Source organism: Ceratotherium simum, chromosome X (assembly GCF_057802395.1).
Source record: "Ceratotherium simum simum isolate JZ-2026a chromosome X, ASM5780239v1, whole genome shotgun sequence".
NCBI classification, from domain to species: Eukaryota; Metazoa; Chordata; class Mammalia; order Perissodactyla; family Rhinocerotidae; genus Ceratotherium; species Ceratotherium simum.
Window position 1 is genome coordinate 19199191 of NC_141940.1, and position 20292 is coordinate 19219482.

A 20292-nucleotide genomic window follows, 5' to 3' on the forward strand; every position below is an offset into this window, starting at 1 on the left:
TGGTTTTTGGTTTATTGACTTTTGTTTTTGCGTAGCTTGTCATTGCTTTTGTGAAAGGGAATGGAATTAGCATGACTGAGTGGTAGATCTATCATTCTCAGCCTATAGCCCTCCAGAAGTCTGGCTCTCAGCGCTGCCCTGTCCCTTTCAGCCCTCTGATTTGTAACCTCCCTACTACTTGAGAGGAGTGAATGGGGAGCTGCTTCCTTGCAGTTTGGGAAGCTGGAAAAATATGCTAGCAAAGCACAATGGAAAACTTGTATTATTTTAACTCCTCTCTTACCAAGCTCTTGCTAGCACCTGGTTTTACTGTTCCTTTAACAGGTGGAGGATTTTTCAGATTCTAGATGCGTCAAGGTAAGTGACAACGTATTTTTAGTTTAACTGAACCCAAGTAAGCTAGAATGAATAGACTCTGCGGCTGCCTATCAGTTTAATTTCAATACAATAAATAGGGCTTGGCTCAAACAGAGTCTTTACAGCTCTCTTTTAGTTTAAAACAGCTGAAACTACCCAGGCATTGTAGTCTCAGGTCTGAAAGCTGACCTAGTTCAGAAGTGGGATGAAGGTTCATGGCCAACACCCCAAACAGTTGGGCAGTTGGTCATTAGCTCCTTTTCCTTTTTGCTGAAATAGGATGACACGGTAGAGTGTTTTGTTAAGAATACCTCGCCATCAACAAAGTATTTTTCACAGTGCTTCAGGCACACTGGCCTGTTGCTAGGCTGGATGATGGTTTAGGGAACAACTAGGTCAGCATTTCATTGAAGGAAAATCAATTATTTGAAAATATCAGGGCTTTTAAAATATGTAAATATGTAGACTTGCAAGGTAGGGTAATCCCATAGGCCAGGGGCCTTATGACATGAACAACGCAGCAGAGCAAATCTAATCAAACACAGAAAAGTTCCTAACTATGGGCGTGGGGGAGGTATTGAGAATGCTCCAGGATAGTGCCTTTGCAGGCGAAAACTGTCACCATGAGCTGTACCATTATATTGCCAGCAGTGCTGAAGAGGTTATGAGAATCATAAGCCATTTTGTAAATGTGTGCTCAGTTGCTTGGCACATTGTTTTCTAAGATCATGATGCTCACCAGTACCGTATTTGGCCTATTGTAGACTTATTGCCTCCAGAAATGTTTACCAGTGTCTCTACTTTCTCTTCCTACCCACCTACATCCCATCCTATGCTCCCTGGCCAAACAGGTTAGTGAGAGCAAAGGCTGTAGGCTTGCGATTCCTCCAATAGGGCAGACTCTTATTAAATAGAATAGATGGGCCATTTATTAGATGCCCAGTTTAGCTTTCAGTAGCTGGGCTTCCATATTCCTGTTAGGGCCTCAGTGGATTTATTTGATAGCTGAGAATAGTAAATTCAGTGTTTAATTTCATAGTCAGATTATAATTTATTGAGATAAGTGGTATAAACACATAGACATCCAATCACACAATATTATTATGGGAGGGCGTTTAAAGATCATAGATTGGATGTGTCGTGGTGTCAAGAGCACTAGGTTCTGCTACTAACTAGTGGGGTGACTTTGCTCTAGTCCCATCGCTGCTGTGAGCCTTGATTTCCTCATCTGTGAAATAAAATGGAGTAGATGACCGTTAAGATAATGATCAATAACTTAGGAACTATTATCCCTATAATTGCTTTGATGGGGGCAAATGTTGAGAATTTTGTTTTATTTTTGCTTTAAAATTTGCTAAATGCTAGAACCATCTATCTATAACAGTTTTGCTGTATAACAAAGCAAATCTTGACATTCTCTTTATTTTTGTTATGGTGCTCATCAGTTTGACCAGAAGTTATTATCAGAACAATTTATACCTGGTCTTCGTTTGTAAGAAAGGAAGAGTGGAGTACAGATGGTGAGATGGAAAAGAAATGGCTTTGGTAAATGTCAATGGGGCCATTTTTAATTCTGGTGGACTGAATGATGTATGAAAACTATTTGCAAGGCTAGCATATTTTTCAACCACTAGTAAAATAATAAAGCAACAATTCATTTGGTAATCCCCATTGTATATGCAGTTTTATAAATATATAAGATTATGATTATCTCTGCCTTATAATTAACAATTTGCATAAATGCTTGCTATTATTTAGTTGTCTGAATGGATTTTGTAATCCAGCAAAAGAAGGGAACAATCAGTGGAAGCCATTCCAAATGCCTTGTATTCTTGCTACACACATGCACAATTAACAGCGATGCTAATTGTTTCAGACCAGAACCTCATTTGTTTTTCTATAGACAGCAAAAACATTAATTGCCAGAGTGTTTGTCACTCTCTCTCTCTTTTTCCTATAGCCAGCTGTATCATAAGGTCTTCAGTTGGTTGTAAGCAAATTATTTGGCTGGATTTTTAGTGTATCCTTTTGTGATGAAGTTTCCAGTCTTCTGTTTAAGTTAGCAATCAACGCCTCCCACAATCAAAGACTATGTTTATAATATTTTAACAGTAGTCCTCTATAAATTTAAGGAATAAAAGGATGCTTATGTAGAAACCAGTTCTGCTGCTGCATTTACATTCTACTTCCTATTCCATATCTTTGAAATTATTGGCATTAGACCTGCATATGAGAATCATAGAAAGTCAAGGCTGGAGGAGGCCTTTAAGATCATCCTGTCAAATCCCCTCACTTTTCAGATGAGTTTGATTGTTGGTAATTTGAATATCAGTAATAACCACCAAATCAATGACGCCACACTTTTTTTTTTTTTTACTTTCAAACTATTGGGAGCTATTGTAGTAAATACATTTAAATTATAACTGGTTGTTTTGGAATCATATAGCTTCAACTTATGTTCCAAAAGGCTGAATCAGATTTCTTTAAATATGCCTTCATAGGGTTTACCTAAACATAGCCATGACTTTGATGGTATATGTGTGAAAGGAGATGCCCTTGCAAAGCACTTGGCAATAGGAGACATTCAACCAATATCAGCTCTCTTCCCCGCATGCATAGATTACCTAGCTAACATCAGCATAATGGACATGTTTCTTCAGCGACTGAGAATATGGGCCTTTAAATTCAAACCATCCTTGGGTCCAGTCTTCGTGCTGCCACTCTCTAGCAGTGTGACCTCAAGTAATTTATTTAACTTCTCTGGGCTTTCAGTTTTTTCACATGTAAAATGTAGCCACCTTATATAGTTGTTGCGAGGATTAAATTGAGATCAGGCATATCCAGTGCTTAGCACTGTCCCTGGCACATAGTAAACGTCAATATATAGTAGTGGTTATTACCGTCATTGGCTGGCACACCCAGTACCAGGTTCAGTCAATACTAATATTTATTCTTACGGGGGTTTGGAGTACATGCATATATACCTGTACACTTATGCATATGGGCACACAGAGTCCACAAGAATGGCCGCAGGAAGACTGCCTTCCCTAAGGTTATCTGTGACCACCATGTTTCAAAATCCCATGACTTCTTCTCAGTCAAAATCCTCAGTCTTCTTGATCCCTTTGGAGGTTCTGGCACTTTGGCACATCTTCTCTTGCTTGAAAGCATTCGTAATTTATCTCGGTTCTTCTCCTGTCTTCTCAACACTTTTTAAGTTTCCTTTGTTGAGATCTCTTTTACACGCATGTACTCATGCACACACACACACAACCTCTCCCTCCCCCGCGCCCCTTTAAACGGAGAAATTCCCAAGGTCCTGTCATTGATCTGCTTCTCTTCTCGTGCTGTGTTCTCATTCTGGGTAATTTCATCTCCTCACATAGCTTCACCTTTCACCTCTACACTAATGATTCCCAAATTGACCTCTCCAATCCTTAACTCATTCCGGAGCTCCAGGCTAACTCCAATTTCCAATTGCCTGCTGAGCATCTCCAGGGCAGGATATCCTAGGAGGCTGAAGTGTAGTCTGGTTTTTGTCATCCTGCCTTAGGAATGCAGATGGGGGAATCTGGCTTCAAGAGGTATTAAGAGTTGAAAACAAGGAAGAAGTGCTGAGCATTAGCCTGAGCAGGAATAAAAGTAGTCTAAGTTAGGAAAGTTGTTCAAAATGAGCTTTCCAAGGAAGGCCTGACAAGTAAACTATGAATTTCTGTTATTATTAACTGGAAATATAAATTGGCAGTTGAAACTTTAAAAGGTGTATGTTTTCTAGGGAGGAGGGAACATCTTTCCTAGTGAAAATTGAGTTCAATTTTTAGGTGCTGGAAGGTTGGCATGTTTGAGGGAAATGTTAATTAAAATTATCTTTCCTGGAATAAATTGTATGGTTAATCTTGTTTTCTTATACAAACACACATGCCAAGAGAAAGGATAATGTGTTCAACCTGAAGGATGAGAGTGTGGGTATTTTGAGAGCACGTGAATGTATAGACACATGCACACATGCTGGGTCAGATATACCTGAGATTTTGAATGTGTGAAAATAATTCTATCAGAGTGTAAATAAATTTTTTCTTTTATGCATTCTGCAAACATTCACTGATAACCCAGTAGATACCATGCTGTCTGTGGAGCAATGGGCTGTGAATATAGAATATACTGACTCTTTGTCCCTAAGTGTCTAATACATTTTTCCTTAGTTGTATGCAAGTACATTGAGTGTTTAATTTGGTCTAGAAATATCTGCAGCATGTGACAAATTGTTTGATGACTATAACCTTGCTGACAATCTTAATGACCAAAGAGGAACTTAAGGGAAATAAGACAGTGCTAAAATGGGAAAAGATTGTGTATAAATTCGAGTTAGAAATTGATTACTTCCTTTAGATTTAGTAAATATTGAATTACTTCAGGATTTTACGTTTCAAGTTGGCTCTGAGTGTTCAGGCCAGAGTTAAGAATGATTATGTCTAACCCTAAAACTTAATTAGAGCAAAGGGATAGACAAATCTTGGTTAATGTGTATAATATTGTTAGGAGAATTCTTTGTAAACGAGTTATTCTTATGGAAACTACAGACTTGGCTTTAGCATAGGGAGCAATATTTCTTTTGAAGAAGGGTAACCCCATCCCCTCACCTTCCCCAAATTAAGTACAATCCCTTCCAGTTGAGTTACTGCCCTATGGAGTGTTAGGGGCCATCATATCCTCTAAATTGTAATGGCCTAGAAAATCAGGTGACTTCCTTGCCTTCATGAGTGCATTCCAGCCTCCTCTTTAGAAATTTAACATGGCCCTTTGTTTGCAAGTCTTAAATCTAAGTGTTCTTGGTCCCAGCTGTCAATTTCAAGGTCCCTTTCAAGGTCACTCTCAGGTCCCAAAGAGCCCTCATTGCATTTGTAATCCTGAAAATATACCTTGCTGCCCTTGGATATGAAGATGGCACCCCCTTCCACTATGCTGGCACCCCCTTCCACTATGCCGGCACCCCCTTCCACTATGCCAGCACCCCTGCAGTTCCCTCATGGCACTAAAGCTCTCATAATGATGGTGCACATAGTGACCAGTGTTTCTATTTCCTTTGCCCTAAATGAGTTAGAGACATTGATGTACTTCTCTTATTCTGACTGGAAGTAAGAATCATATAAACATCCTTGAATTTATAGTCTTGGATGCTTTTATTCTCAGTTTGCATCAACCATAGTCTAACTTATTTTACCTTTCTCAAATTTATTCACTCAATATGTATCTACAGGGCACTTACTATGTTCCAGGCACTGTTCTAGGCACTGGGGACAATAAGAAAGACAAGGTGCTTGTTCTTGTGTTTCTTAAGGGGTGTGTGTGTGCATGTGTTGGAGGGAAACGGAAAATAAGTATACAAGTAAATGAACAAGCTAATTTTGGAGATTGATAAATGCCATGAACAAAATAAAACAAAGTGGACAGAAAATGATTGGATGAGTGGTGAGTGATCAAGGTGAATTTTGCTCTTTGCTTTTGTTGCTTTTGTACAGACGTCACTAACACTTTGTCTGAGCCCTTTGGTTTCCTCTATTTCGTACTTTTCTGGATTTGGTACCAATTGTAATTTTGCTGCTTCTGGCCACTCGATCGTTAGGACCACCTCCCCTTAGCTAGTCCTAAAGTATAACCCAATGTACGCTCCTTATTAAACTTCTGTTTCATACTTTTCTTGTCTTTGTCAGTGTTAGAATTTGGCAGTTTACCCTCTTCCCTGTCATAGAATGTAAATGGGCCTAGTAATCCCTTAGGGACATTTTACTTGATTACTCAAAGGATTTTTGGTACTCAAGGCAAACTATCTGTTGAAAGAAAAACACAAGCATCAAAGGTTAGTAGTTGTGGTGGTATTTGGCTTTGCCTACTTCTGTAGTAGGAAGAGCACTGGATTGGGAATCGGAAAACCTGGGTCTCACCGCTACAAATGAGCTATATGACCTTAGACATAGCACTTCCTCTCTCTGAGCTTGTTTCTTCATCTATAAAACCAGTGTTCAAAGTAGGTGATCCCTAAGGTTCTTTCTAGCTCTAAAGTGGTACAATTAGTTGTTTTCAGAGACATGGACCAAGATTTCTTTCCAACATTCTGTTTAATTTTGTAAAGTGGATATGTAGGAACATTTTCCAATGTATCACAACTGCTTAGATTAAGCATAAGTTTTCTGGCAAAAGCCAGCTTTACAATTCTTATAAATGTCACAAGAAGTTAAAACATTGCCTCTTGTTTTAACCTCTGCCAGCTAGGGCAACAATTCAACACCACAGATGCAATTATCAACTCTTATATGTGAATATCTGAAAGTTCACTGTCTTTTCAGCTTGCCCACAGGAAATCTTTCAAAAAGAACCAAATACCACTAAAATGAAGGAAGGCATCCTAAGTTGGCTTCAAAATGACATGGCACAGGTGTTGCCCGCTAATGAGTTAGGTGCCAAGAAAAGCATCTTAACCCTTGGAATGCCACTCAGGAATCTTCCAGCCATCACTGTGCTGTCTTCCTCAGCACCTAGCTGAACCCCAGTTAGGAACTGAGGTAGGAGTTAGAAAGCTTGCCTTCCCTAAATTCTTCTTTTTTTTGTTTTATGTGAGGAAGATCAGCACTGAGCTAACATCTGTGCTAATCTTCCTCTTTTTGCTGAGGAAGACAGTCTCTGAGCTAACATCTATTGCCAATCCTCCTCCTTTTTTTTTTCCCCCAAAGCCCCAGTAGATAGTTGTGTGTCATAGCTGCACATCCTTCTAGTTGCTGTATGTGGGATGTGGCCTCAGCATGGCCGGAGAAGCGGTGCATCGGTGCGCGCCCGGGATCTGAACCCGGGCCACCAGTAGCAGAGTGCGCGCACTTAACCGCTAAGCCACGGGGCCGGCCCCCTTCCCTAACTTATTTACACCTTCCTACATCTGCTGTACTGGGCTTTTAGGGAAGCAGAAAGGGTGGGTTTGGAGTAGATGGAATGGAAAGAAAGTTGTCAAGGGGCTTGCCTGGTGGCGTAGCGGTTAAGTTCGCGTGTTCTGCTGCAGCAGCCCAGGGTTCGCCGGTTCAGATCCTGGGCGCGGCCCTACTCACTGCTCATCAAGCCATGCTGAGGCAGTGTCCCATATAGAGGAGCTACAACTCTACAACTGTGGTACACAACTATGTACTAGGGCTTTGGGGAGAAAAAAGAAAGCAAAAAGAGGAAGATTGGTAACAGATGTTAGCGCAGGGCCAATCTTCCTCAAAAAAAAAAAAACAATATGATCTTAAAAAAAGAGTTGTCAATATTCAAAGTACCCTTCGAACTGCCTTCCATGTTGTCACTATTCCACTTATTATTCAGATACTCGGCCACATTCTAAACACAAGAATCAGTTCCATGACTAGATTTTAGGAAGGCAGTCTTTTAAAAATCCAGAGAAAAGCTGAGCATGATTCTGTGGCAAGGGAGTCTGAAGGAGAAAAGAGGGTCCCAGAGGGTTTGGAAACTCCAAGAAGTGTGTCTCTGATTTACAGTTACAGAATATTGACAGAAGAAGAGTGGGGCTTGTAGAGAGAGGTGAGGAAGACAGCACAGGGAGTTCCTGTATGGCTCCAATTTAAAAGGCCTTAATGTTGTGCAGGTCAGGAGACAGATACCCACCAAGACCATGACTTATCTAAGTACACACGGCTATTTAGTGGCAAACTTGGGACAAGAACCCAGGGCAACCGCATCCTGTCCAGTACCTTGATTTGTAAAACCTATGCTAGCTACTATTTTTTGCTTGCTTGTTTATCAATGAAGGTGGGAAAAATCCCTTAGCAATAGGTAAAGTACATTTTGTTTTGGAGGTTTTGGAGCCAGCTGATAGTACAAGGTCACATGGGAGAGAGTGGCTGAATTGGAAATAGAGACTAAAACTCAAAATTCGATGGAAATGGAGAAAGAGAGGATTGTGGCTATAGACTGGGGATCCACAGTTAAAAGTGTACATCATCTGTTTAATGTTCATTCTTAATTACAGCTGTAGTCTGTTCTCCATCAAAAGATTTAAATGTCTTTTATTTTAGATTCTCGGTACTTTGAATCCTTTTCTAGGTATATTTGTTGCTTCTGCCTTATCTTTCTATTTCACTATTCTAGATGGTTTTTTGTCAGCAACATTTTCCATTAGTTTAGTCTCACCGTCTTGTCCAGAGTATTTGTAGTTCAGCTGTATATCACAGGCGATCTTATGTGCACGTTAAAATGGAGAATACTATTGCACAAGTCAGAAATTACTTGATTATTTCTGTTCCCCTTGCAGAGTTGAAATATTTCCTACTTGGCAAATGGCCCTTTTTTGAAATCCTAAAATTGCACCTAAGAAAAAAATGACTGTCACTGTGGCACCGTAGGGCTTCCTGTCCCTTCACTGTCATTGGCTTACAGTCCAATTTGCTCCATTGATTTTCCAGACAGCTCGGCATTGCCTCATCAGCCAGACACTGGAATTAGAAGGGGGCTTCATCAAGGCCTTATGTGGCTTGAAAACTTTTCATCTTTCATAATTTTGGCCGCGTGTATGCTAGAAACCATGTGTAGATGGCACTGGGCAGCACGCTGGTCTTTCTTCTCATGGCTTCTGTAGTTTCTGACTTGATTTCTGCCCGCCTCAGGGCCCAGTTTACCTTTGCTTCTCTGAGAGCTCGTGTTCATTTGTCAGAAGCCCTAAAAGAAGGCTGCCCATGTACAGCCGTGGAATGTCAGAGTCATCCTAAACTGGCATAAATGGGCTTTTAAATGGCCTTCACTCATTGTTTCTATATTAAAATGTAAATGCATATGAGAATTTATAAGAAGCCTGTACATAGTCTTTCTCACATTTTTTCATATGAATTGATTTGACAATGTCATAGATGATGTGAGGCAAAATACAGACTTTCTTAAGCCAATTATAGCTTATTTGCTTGAAAAGGAATAAAAGCTACAGGAAAGAAATGAACATTATGTGATGCTTTGGGCAGGAGCCATTTTCTGACTCACAAACATCTTTTAAACGAGAGCCTACCTTCTGAACCTGTGCAGGGGAAAGTGGTCACTAGGATATTCTTTCGCTCAAATAACCTTTCTTAACTAATTAATGAGAATTAATTTCTGGTTATGTAGGAAACAGAGGGTTTTCTGAAATTCATCAGCGGTGAAATAAACTGAGAGAGCCTCAAAAACTTAATTACTTATAAATGCTGGTATCTTTTATGAGAAAATGAGATAGGATGGGATGATGAGAGCTTTTTGATGAGATTCTATGAAACCATGCAATGTTATATCATTGAAGAGCTGTATGATTTAATACTCAGTGATCATAAAATCTCGTGTTAAGCCATCCACCAGGAAAGTTCGGTAAGCCTCATTTATTCTGTTCTCTATGAGCACCTTCAGTATCTCTTTGGCAATACCAGTAAAATATTTATAAATAAAATAATACTCTTGAGGTTGATTTTAAATTCAATCCATATGAACTATAGTTTAATGTGAGTACCTAAGCACTGCATTTCTAATCTGAGTACAAAGTGAAAGCAAGATAACTAGGGAATGATCCTCTTTCTCAGCCTTCTGTCCTACAACAATCTCAAGCATAAGATCTCTGATTTCCCATTCTCATGGAGGAGGTGTTTCACATCTTGGCAATAGGTATCCTTGTTCATGTCTTTTCATAGCCTGCAGTTATAGGTCAATTGGCACTGAGTCATATTGAGGCTGAAGGAAACAGGTGAGGGCCTTCACCAGATTTGGGGAAAGCAGGAGGGGACCTCCAACTTGGTGAATATCCAGTACTGTAATTGAAGATTTACTATTAATTGATTAATTCATTCAATTGTTACAGATATATTTATTGAGCACCTACCATAACCCAGCACTATTCTTAGTGCTAGGGATTCGAGAATTGAATAAGACAGGTAAAGTTCCTGTTCACAGAGCTGACATTCTAGTGGTGAATATAGACCATCCAAAGCAGCAAGTAGGTCAATAAAGCATGTCCACATTGGGATAGGTGTTATGAAAGAAATAAGCAGAGTGCTTGATGGAGAATGTGTAGCCTTTGAAATAAACTCCATTGTGGGTGTATATGATTTTTGGAAGCATCAAAAATGATATGGAGCTAGGTCTCATAAATATAGTAAATCAAATTGATAATGGTTTTGGCTCTAAATGAGGGTTATATGTAATTAATGTAATATCTTTTGAATGCCAATAAAAATACACACTATGCTAAGTAGTGATAAGCACTTCAGTGTTTTTAAATGCAGTGGAAGGACTCAAGCAATAGGTGTTGTCCTTCAATGATCATTTAGGCATCTGTAGCTATCAACAGCATTGTCTCTATTTCCCTGCCTCTCTTTAATTTTGGTCAATCCTTCTCATCATTGGTAAATGTACTTGAACTATTATGTTGCTAAAAATTATCATAGGATTGGGAGTGGGATATAAAATAAACGTTTAGAGATATTCCAAACTATGTAATACACAAAATTTGATGATGACAGCTTATAATTTAGTCCTTTCATTTTATTAGCCCAAATAAAGTGAAATTTCATTTATGCTATTTTGTGTCAAATATATCTGCAGAATGCTAATATACCCTTTTGATGAGATACAATCAGTTTGAGTCTAGGAAAAGAGAAAATGTTTATAAGCACCAATGTTAAGATGGAGATGAACGGACAAAAGAAGCCATGATAGGAGAACTGAAAACCCTTTGTGTGTTCCTTCCTGTGCTAACTTAAGTGGTTTCTACCACTTCTCTTTAGTGATTCCATATGTTCTAGAAACGTTGATTGTGTCTCCAGGTAAGGAGAGCTACTAAAAATGGTTTTGAAAAATGGGAGGAAGCCAATGATTGCCATGTAATTACATCTTTAGTGCAACTTTAGCTCCCTGCTTTGAGAAGCATTGATGTGCTCAATGGGTGTTTACTTGAAGCACCTGCTCTGCCAGAGACTGTGCCAGGCACTGGGGGTACAGAGGTAATCAGTGAGAGATCCTGCCTTTACGGTACTCACAGTTGAACTGAGGAGACAGAAATAAATGTTGTGATGGAATATGGTGCATGCTAATGTAACGGTACACAGTTGGTGCCTCAAAGAGTCTGCGCTAGATGGAGGTTGTTGGGTCAGAAGCTAACTGAGGGAGCTATTCTATGAGTTGCTATAACAAGTGATGGAGCAGGTATGCTCATTTTCTTTACCTCAAATAAATGTCTTTGCAGCCTTGGCATGATTCATATGCATACATATTAAATCTATTTGCCAATTTTTAAAGGCAGGTAGAATGGTGAGATCTAGCTTCAAAATAAGTGGGTTTTATAGGGAATATTCTAGAGTTTCTTTTTGAATGTAGAATCAGACTGGGTCAGAATAACTCGCAGCTCACCTGTTGTGAGGAGCCAGCCTTGACTTTCTTTTCTTTTCATTTTTCTTTTTGTAACACCAACTTCATTTCTAGCAGCAACTGCAGCTGAGCCAAAAGCATGGATTCGTTGCCTGTTTACATCAGACACTAAATAGGCACTGAGCAGAGGCTTACGATAGCCCTGTCTTCTGGGAGCTTATAATCTAAAACAGACAACAAACTGGAAAGACTATCCATGACAGCTGATATGCTCATTTCCTTTCTCATATAACTTCAAAGAAAACAGAAAGTGGCAAGTCATGTTCTATAGGATTTGTAAAACCTCTAGAGAGTATTCTCTCTTTTTTGTGACTTTTCAAGTTGAAAGCTATCTTGTATATAATATGCAATAGATTATAGTGTTACTTTTTAAATTGGGGATGAGAAAGCAAGCAGTATTCTTCCTTTTTTTTACTATCAACAAGTTACATTGGAAAGTATGGATCAAATTAAAAGTGGATTCTCGACTTGCCATGGGGAAATATGTGCCCTATTTCACATACTCTAAGGTCAGGGTAAACTTGAGGGTAGAAGAGGTATCATAAAAGTTAATTTAAGAAACTAGCCTTGAGATATTTCCTAGTTGTAATAATCCCCCTGGTGAAAGAAACATCTGTGGAATGATAAAGGTATTTAGTTTGACCTTTTTAGCAAAAGAAGATATTACCAAAAACATGGGCAAAGCTTGGGGCTGAGGCAGTGCAGTAAAGTAATGGGGGTCGACTAAGTATTTATGTTAGAAGGATGTGATCATTTGTGAGAAAATGGTGAAAAAGTAGGACATGTACCAAACCAAGATTAATTTCTCAAAGCTTGGGTGTATGTGAGAGAGAGAGAGACAAAGACAGAGAGAGGAGCAGAAATGCAGAGATGAAGAAAGACAAAGTAGCAAGAGGCTGAGCCAGAGATAGACCGAGACCAAGAATTGAAAAGCAGCCAACCTAAGGTCACATTCCAACTCTGCTGTTAAATTCTCTGTGAGACGTCAGTGAAGTCACTTCTCTGTGGGCCTCAGTTTCTCCATCTGTAAAACGAGGGAGTGTGCTACAGGATGACTCTATAGAACTTACCAACTCTCTAGTTCTACTCTTGGGTGCTAGGTAAATGAAAAGGCAGGCAGGTCGGCAGGTAGGAAATATATGCAGACAGGTTTGCAAACAGACAGACAGACTGGCTGCATATATGCATATGCTAGCTTAACAAAAATAGGAGAAGACCAAAATTAAGGTCAGGTCAGTGGACCGTGAATCACAAAGAACACCAGCCAGGGCCACAAAATCGTCTCATCGCTTTTGATATTGCCATGGTGATCTGAGGAATTGGCAGCTTTCCTTTGCCTGGCAATGGCCCAGCTTTCTGGGGGCCGCTGTTTAGTCATTTTCTGACTGGCTTAGCCATCTCTCTTTCCTCCACAGGCTCAGAAGAGTAGTTGTATGAAGATCCGTAAAGGACCTCTGATGCTCCAATGAAAGGAGAAGTCAGATGTCAGGCTTTGTACCTATGACCATTACCTTCCCAAACAGAACCTCCTAGCGGAGGGAGGGGTAGAGAGTGGCTACTCTTCTTAACCCTCGAAGATGAGGAAACTCAAATAACCTACCTTGCATTTTCCAGCCCAACTTTCTGTCTGGATACCTGTCTGTGTTTCTAAAGCTCTGTCAATAATTTTGAGCACACTGTGTTCCCCAGGCTTTCAAATTTTACCGCTTTGAAACTTCTGTGAATCTTATTTGCAGGGTTGGGGAAGTGATGAGAATAATTAGTACTTGTCAAGCTCCCAGCCAGCGAATGACTTTAGTAAGGAGCTAACAATGTACCTAGTAGATAAACCGCAGCTGAAAGATGAGGCTTCAGACAAGTTTTATTGTCCGGTTTATTTCACTTTCATTGGTTTTTACAAGAAACAAAACACTGTGATTTTCTTGCTTTGCTTACAATTTACGATCTCCCCCCGAAATAATACCCCAAGAGTTTAGCTTGAGGGTGCATAGCCTGATAGTAGGTCCCCCTCCTGGTGAATTTGATTGGATGTTGATTTCTTGAGAAACTTCTGTGGCATCTAGGATACCATTTTGAATTTATCCACATGTTCACATTCTGATGCCAGTATATGTTAGAAGAAAAGAAAGTCCAAAAAAATGTTTCGTTAGTGAAAGATAGCTCATCAGGATAACAGAATCTATATTGCACCCATCACCATAGTACTGTCTTAAGTGGCTTTTGCATCACTAGAACCCCCACTTTTGCAGGCCAACTGAGTCCTGAGAACAAAGGCCAGGGTGAGCATGATGTGTGAGGAAGAAGGTGAGGAGGCCAGGCTGGCTGCAGGCAAGCTTATTCTTACACCAAGTGGCTGATGGTGTTGGTTGAGTCACGTGGAGCCTGCTTATTAGAGAAGATACTGCATGGCTGGGGACAGGCTTGGCTTCCATGTGCATCTCTAGCCTGACCTCTCCCCTGGGCTCCAGACTCATCTGACCAACATCCCCCTCCACTGGGAAGCTTAATTGGTTTCTGAAACTTCACCTTCCCCCAAAACAAACTTCTGACTTTTCCCCAAAACTTCTCCCTCTCACAATCTCGCCCATCTCAGTAAATGGCAACTCTGTCCTTCCAGTTGCTCAGGCCAAAATCCTCCGAGTTTCTTTCACATTTCTTTTTTCTCTCTTAGGCCATATCTAGCCCATTAGCAAATTCTGTCCACTCTGCCTTCATAATATCTCGAGAATCTGACCACCTCTCCCCACTGTCTCCTCTGCCATCCTTGTCTGAGCCACCATCATTTCTTACATGGGCTACTGTAAAGGGCTCCTGACTGGTTCCCCTACTTCCACCATTGGGCCTTTACAGCCTATTCTCTACCTAACAACCAAGCTGATAATCCTTTTAAAACGTGAATTCAGATCTTGTCACTCCTCTGTTCAAAACCCTATAGTGGCACCCCATCTCGTGAAGAATATAAGACTGAGGCCTCCCCATGGCCTGCAAGGCCTTGCACAGTCTGGCCCCTGTTCCTGATCTGACCTCATATTTTATTATTCTGTCCTGTGCCCATTCCTCTTTAATCATACCAGTCTCCTTGGTTTACTTTTAATAAAGCAGGCCTGCTGCTACCTCGAGACCTTTGCACTCATTCCTCTCTCTGCCTGGAAAGCTCTTCCCCTAGATATTAGCAGGGCTTGGTCCTTAGATTCAGTCAGGTCTTTCCTCAAATGTCACAGGAATAAAATTGCCAAGAAGTCTGATTCTTAAAAAGAGGTCACTGGACTTGGCCGGCAGGCGGTCACTGGTGACCTTTAAGAGAGCAGCTGCAGTCAAGTGGTGGAAGAGGAGGCGGGTTGTTTTCTAACCATCTGCATCCCGTGCTAGACTGTGTGCTGCTTGAGTTCAGTGCTGTTGTCTCATTCATCCTTGTCTCTAGCATCTGGCACAGTGCCTTAAACTCAGTAGGTTTTCAGTCAGTGTTTGTGGAATGAGGGCACTAGTCTTATTTTTAAACAATTTGTTACATTAAAACACATTCAATTGGGGAATGTTGTGATGGCTGGGTCGTTTTTTTTTTTCAGGGAACTTGATTGTAAAATAAGAGCTATGCATTCATTGCAGACCCATTCCCTGAGAACCGACACGTGACACAGTGTTAAACACGTGATTTAGAGGGTTTTGGTGCGCGTGAGGTTGGGAAGGTGAAGGCTGAGACCACCCTAGGTCTCTTAGGGAGATAAGACGATCTCTGCTTGTGTATTAACTAGATCACTTCCCTTTTAAAATCCCCCTTTTAGAGACACGGGAAGGGTTATTTAAATTCAAAAGCTATCCTTGGGGTTAAGCAAAAATCTTAATGACTTTAGGAGTGTTCATATAGTTAACACTCAGCTGGAGTGAAAAATACATTTAAGGTGGATTCCCCAATAATTTAATTTGGCTTCAACCTTCATCTCCTTTATCTCCCCTCCTTCAGTGGTGCTGAAGTTCAACACAAAAGCATAGGAATGGCCTTTCTTCTCACATCCTGCTCCTTCTTTCAGGCTCCGCCCTCTGAGATCTTTCCCTAAACACCAGTTAGAGAAGGTTGGCCTTCCCTGAAACCCTTGATTCCTAGAGCCCATTGACAGTAAATGCTGTTTTCCTTGCTGTCTAAGAACTATATGAAGGTCGCTTCTGTGGCACGGGCTTACAGGGCCCTCTAAGCCAATGGCTGGGAAATCTTGGCAGGACACTGCTCCCATTTCTGGCATTGCTCTTAAGCCAGCTCTGCCTGCAAATGTCATAGTTATAGACTTCAAACCCTCTATCTTCTTAAAGTGATCGTGACTTGTTGCCTATTCCTGGGGTCAGTCCCCAGGGACTGCCCTGCCTGCCCTGATGTCTGCCATGCTATCATGTGAGACAGGTATATGAGAAGAAAGACAGTATCAGGAGTGTGGCCAAGAATAGGTAGTCACTCTACCATCCTTTGAGGTCATTTCATACTCCTGCAAGAGAGTGACTCCTTCTGCTGTAAATCAAATGCATACTAAACAGTTATATGCCATCCAGACTCATTCAACAAATATTTGCCGAGTGTCAGTTGGCCTGGTTGTAAAGGAGGTGGGGGAAATGCAGAGATGAAACATGGTCCACCTACCCTCAAAAAGCCCGCAATCCACAAAATGTGGAAACAAAGACAAATGTATAGACAGATCTCATGCTCCAATGTGATATAATCGGATCTAAACAAAGTGGAGCCAAGAGAAAGAGATTGGTGTTGCCTGGGACTGTAGAGAAGACTGCACGGCAGAAAAGGCAATAACGGTAGGTTTTCAAAGAGAAGCAGGAGTTTTCTGGAAGAAGAAGATAGAGGAGGGCAGTCTGGGCAGAGGAAGCAGCTTTGTCAAGGCCCAAAAACAAAGATAACCACAGAGAATCTAGGAAGGGCAGTGGTGTGGCATTTAGAAGATGTGTAAGGCTGGGTTTCATCATGAAGGGTCTTGGAAGCCATGCTGAGACACAGACCTGACTTGGTAGGTAATAAGGAGCCATCTAAGGTGATCAAGCAGGGGAGGGGTGAAATAGCTGTTTTGTCCAAAGACAATACTGGCACAAGTGTGGAGGGTAGAAGGGAGAGGGTGGATGCTGTGATAGTTACTCCTGTACTCTCACCATTACCGCGCTGACCACACGGAGACAGCTATTAGTGGGAAAGTTCTAGTTTAAAGGCCTCTGTTGCCTGGGCAGAAGAGCTGCATCTCATTGCTTATCCTGATCCTTTTTACACTGAACGTGGGATGAGCGCTCCTTGTTCCAGAGCAAAAAGCCCTCAGTAGGAGACTGTTTGTAATCATGCCTAAAATTACTTCATTATTGGAACCTGTGTTTGATCTGTGAGTAGGCGCTGGATTAAGAAATCAAGTAATCAACCACAGAAATTGTAACCATAAATTGTTCTATAAACAACCAGCTTCCCCTGCCTCCCCAGCCCAAGTAACAAACCCGAAAACAGATGCTTTTCTTGTTGTTTATCCCCCCCTGGATTTTAGCCAGTACTTTGGAGCCGTGCACAAGTCGGAGAGCAATGCCTACCAGCCACAGTGCCCCTTTATCCCCCCCCACATATGGATCACTCATGTTGTACCCTGTCAGACTAAGACAAGACACCCAGGCAGTGTGGAACTGTTAAAAATATGCAACTTATTAAGATTCACATAGTGAAGGGGAAGAGGTTTACTTTTAACAGAACTGAGGAGAAGCTGCCTGGAGTTCAAGATGAAGAATAGTTCAAGGGAAAACCCTCCGAGACTGTTGCCGTTGGAATGATTTGTTGGAAGTGGTTTTTGTCCTGAAGGGTTTTATTCTAGGCCAAAGGCATTCAAATACTACAGCCCATAGAGATATGTATTTGCGTAAAACTACCTTAGGGCTTATTGACTTTTTCTTGTCTGGGACTGCACTGTGCTTAACCTTCCAGGCGTGTAATAAATAGTCATAAATTATAAGCAAGATCTAGATTTCCTTTTGGAAAGACTGACAGCAACTAGGCAATAATGTTGCATGAAGCAACTGTCTGTGCAAGAAAAGTGCAACTACAGCCTACTCTGACACCATAATGCCCAGAGACAACCAGGCAGGAGCAGCTTGGGGTATTGATTTCTTTGATCATTTTTCTGACATTAAGAGGTAGCAAGCTTTACTTTCCTCCTTTGTCCTCATTTCCAACTCAAAACACTTAGAAATTGCAACATGGAAGGGTCCTTGAGGATCTTTCCAAATCCTCCCATTTTACACAATGAGGACGAAGGCTCACGGAAGTTAGGTGACTTACCTTTTGTCCTCGGCTAGTCATCAGCAGAAACAGAGCTATAATCGGGTCTATAACCCAGGTGTTTTGCTTTCTTAGATGAGAGCAGCCCTTCATCTGCCCCTTGGGAACAATTCCAGTAGCCCAGTAGTAACACTGGCTCTTTCACAAAAATTCGCCTTGACAAGTTTGCGTCCTTGACACTTGGCATAATGATACCACCAACTATAGCTAACACTTGCATAGTACTTTACAGTTTGCACAGTGCTTTTCACCATAACACCTTGAGTGTAACTGCCAGCGTTGTCAGTGGCTTTACCGGTGGCATTTTGTACAATAGTATGTTGTAGACTGGGATCTCTTTTCTGAAGAGGAGTTTGAATTCCTTTTTTTTTTTTTTTAAAAAAAAGAGAACCAAGGGAGGTTTTACTTTATGTTCGTGTCATTTCCAAAAGGATTTGTAAATAAAAACATTAAAATATTCTTTATGTGAAATAAAACGACCTCAGAATTGGAATGAAGTTAAGGTACAGTGAGCAGTTCTACGAGACACGTCAGTGGAAGATTCTAGGTCAGGAATAAATACTGATAATGGATTTCCAGATACTTCTCTTGATTTCTGAAAACAGTGTGAAAAGAAACTGGTTACTGAACAAAATGGAAGAAAGGGAGAAGGTGAAGCAAGAGGCTGAGAAGGGGAGAAGGGAGGAAGCTAAGGAAAAACATTTGTATGAAGCCGGCACCAACAAAAGTTATGTCTTTTTTTCCCAAACTCATACATTCATGGGGGGAAACCGCTGATATTTGAACATAAAGCACCTGAATCTCCTAGAGCTTTCTGCTGGGAAGTTAGTACCTTGGGAAACTGAAGATTCCTTCCATTTCCTAGGGAAGTTGCTGATTTGGGTTTCACACCAGAGGTCAGCAAATTACGGCCCCGGGGCCAACTCCAGTCCATTGCATGTTTTTTGCATGGCCTGTGAGCGAAGAACGTCTTTTATTTCAAATGGTTGAAAAAAATTAAGAACAATATTTTGTGACACTTCAAAATTATATGAAATTCAGATTTCAATGTCTGCAAATAAAGTTTTGTTGGAACACGGCCACACATTTGTTTATGTGTTGTCTGTGGCTGCTTTTGTGTCGCAACAGCCAAGTCTGCAAATCTGAAAATATTTACTGTCAGGCCCTTTGCATAAAAAGTTTGTTGACTCCTGCGTTAAATGGAAGTAATGTCATGATCTGAAAGAGTTAAATAACTTGCTGTGGGCTCCAGCTCTTAACCAGAGGGGAAATTTAGACACTGGGATACTCTGGTTCAATATAACTTAATTCAATGACTTGCACTCTTAACCACCATACTTTTAGAATGAAATTTTATGTAATGTTATAAATCAATGTTACCTCAATAAAAAAAGTAAAATCTAGGTTCTAAAGCATACTAATAAAACTTGATATAAAATACAGATATTTTGATAACCTATAGTAGGTTAGATTTCTAATTGCATGTTCATGCAATCTCAAGAGCTAAATTAAATTCATAAACAATTGATCAATCTAAAAAAATAAAATCAAGTAGCCATAGTTACTTTTCTCTCCCTTTTGCAACTCATACTTGTACTTTTGTATTCATACTATTTTCTAACCAATTTCTATTTACTTCATTTTTATATGTTGAAAACGATACTTTTTAAAATTTTAATTGAAAGGTTTTGTCATTCAAAAATTTTAAAAAATGAAATCTTCTGCTTACAGTCTAACTATAAATTGTATTCTATAGAGGTATGGCAGATGTTTAAATTTTTCTAAAATGTAATATTAAGTTTCCTAATAATTCCAAATGAGATTAAGAGGAAATTAGGAAATTTTATCATTTGCCCTTTGTAACGACTTGCTTCATATAACCAGCAGCAAGCAATTTGGGTTCTGCAGGCTGTCTGAGGACCCATTTTCTATCGATTAGCTGTAGCTTAAGCCTGAATGGTTAAGTCAGCAATTTGACTTAAAAAAAACAAGCTGTAGATTCTAATACCTCTGCAGCAACAGCTTTGCTATTGGGCAGGTAGTGGGGACAGGCAGTTGTTTGTACCGATTTCTGGCTGATTACTCGTCTGTTCATTGTGGCATCTCTCACCAAAATGCCATACGAAGCCGGGCATTCCAAGGGCATTTTTGAATAATGGAGTTCAAGCAGAGATTAAAATACTCACCTAAAGCTTTATTCTGGATCTCATCACTAA

The 20292-nt window shown here is 40.4% G+C and overlaps 1 protein-coding gene across 2 annotated transcripts in view; it reads left to right on the forward strand.

Annotated features, from left to right (window-relative positions):
* HS6ST2 (heparan sulfate 6-O-sulfotransferase 2) overlaps positions 1–20292 on the forward strand; it is a 277565-nt gene that overhangs the window by 197035 nt on the left and 60238 nt on the right. The window contains exon 3 of one of the 2 annotated variants that reach the window (XM_087427497.1): positions 325–357. The exons of the other annotated variant lie outside the window; for it this stretch is intronic. Within the exon in view, the coding sequence (XP_087283623.1) occupies positions 325–357 (33 nt within the window). The remainder of the gene's footprint in view (positions 1–324; positions 358–20292) is intronic. 2 annotated transcript variants of the gene reach the window in all.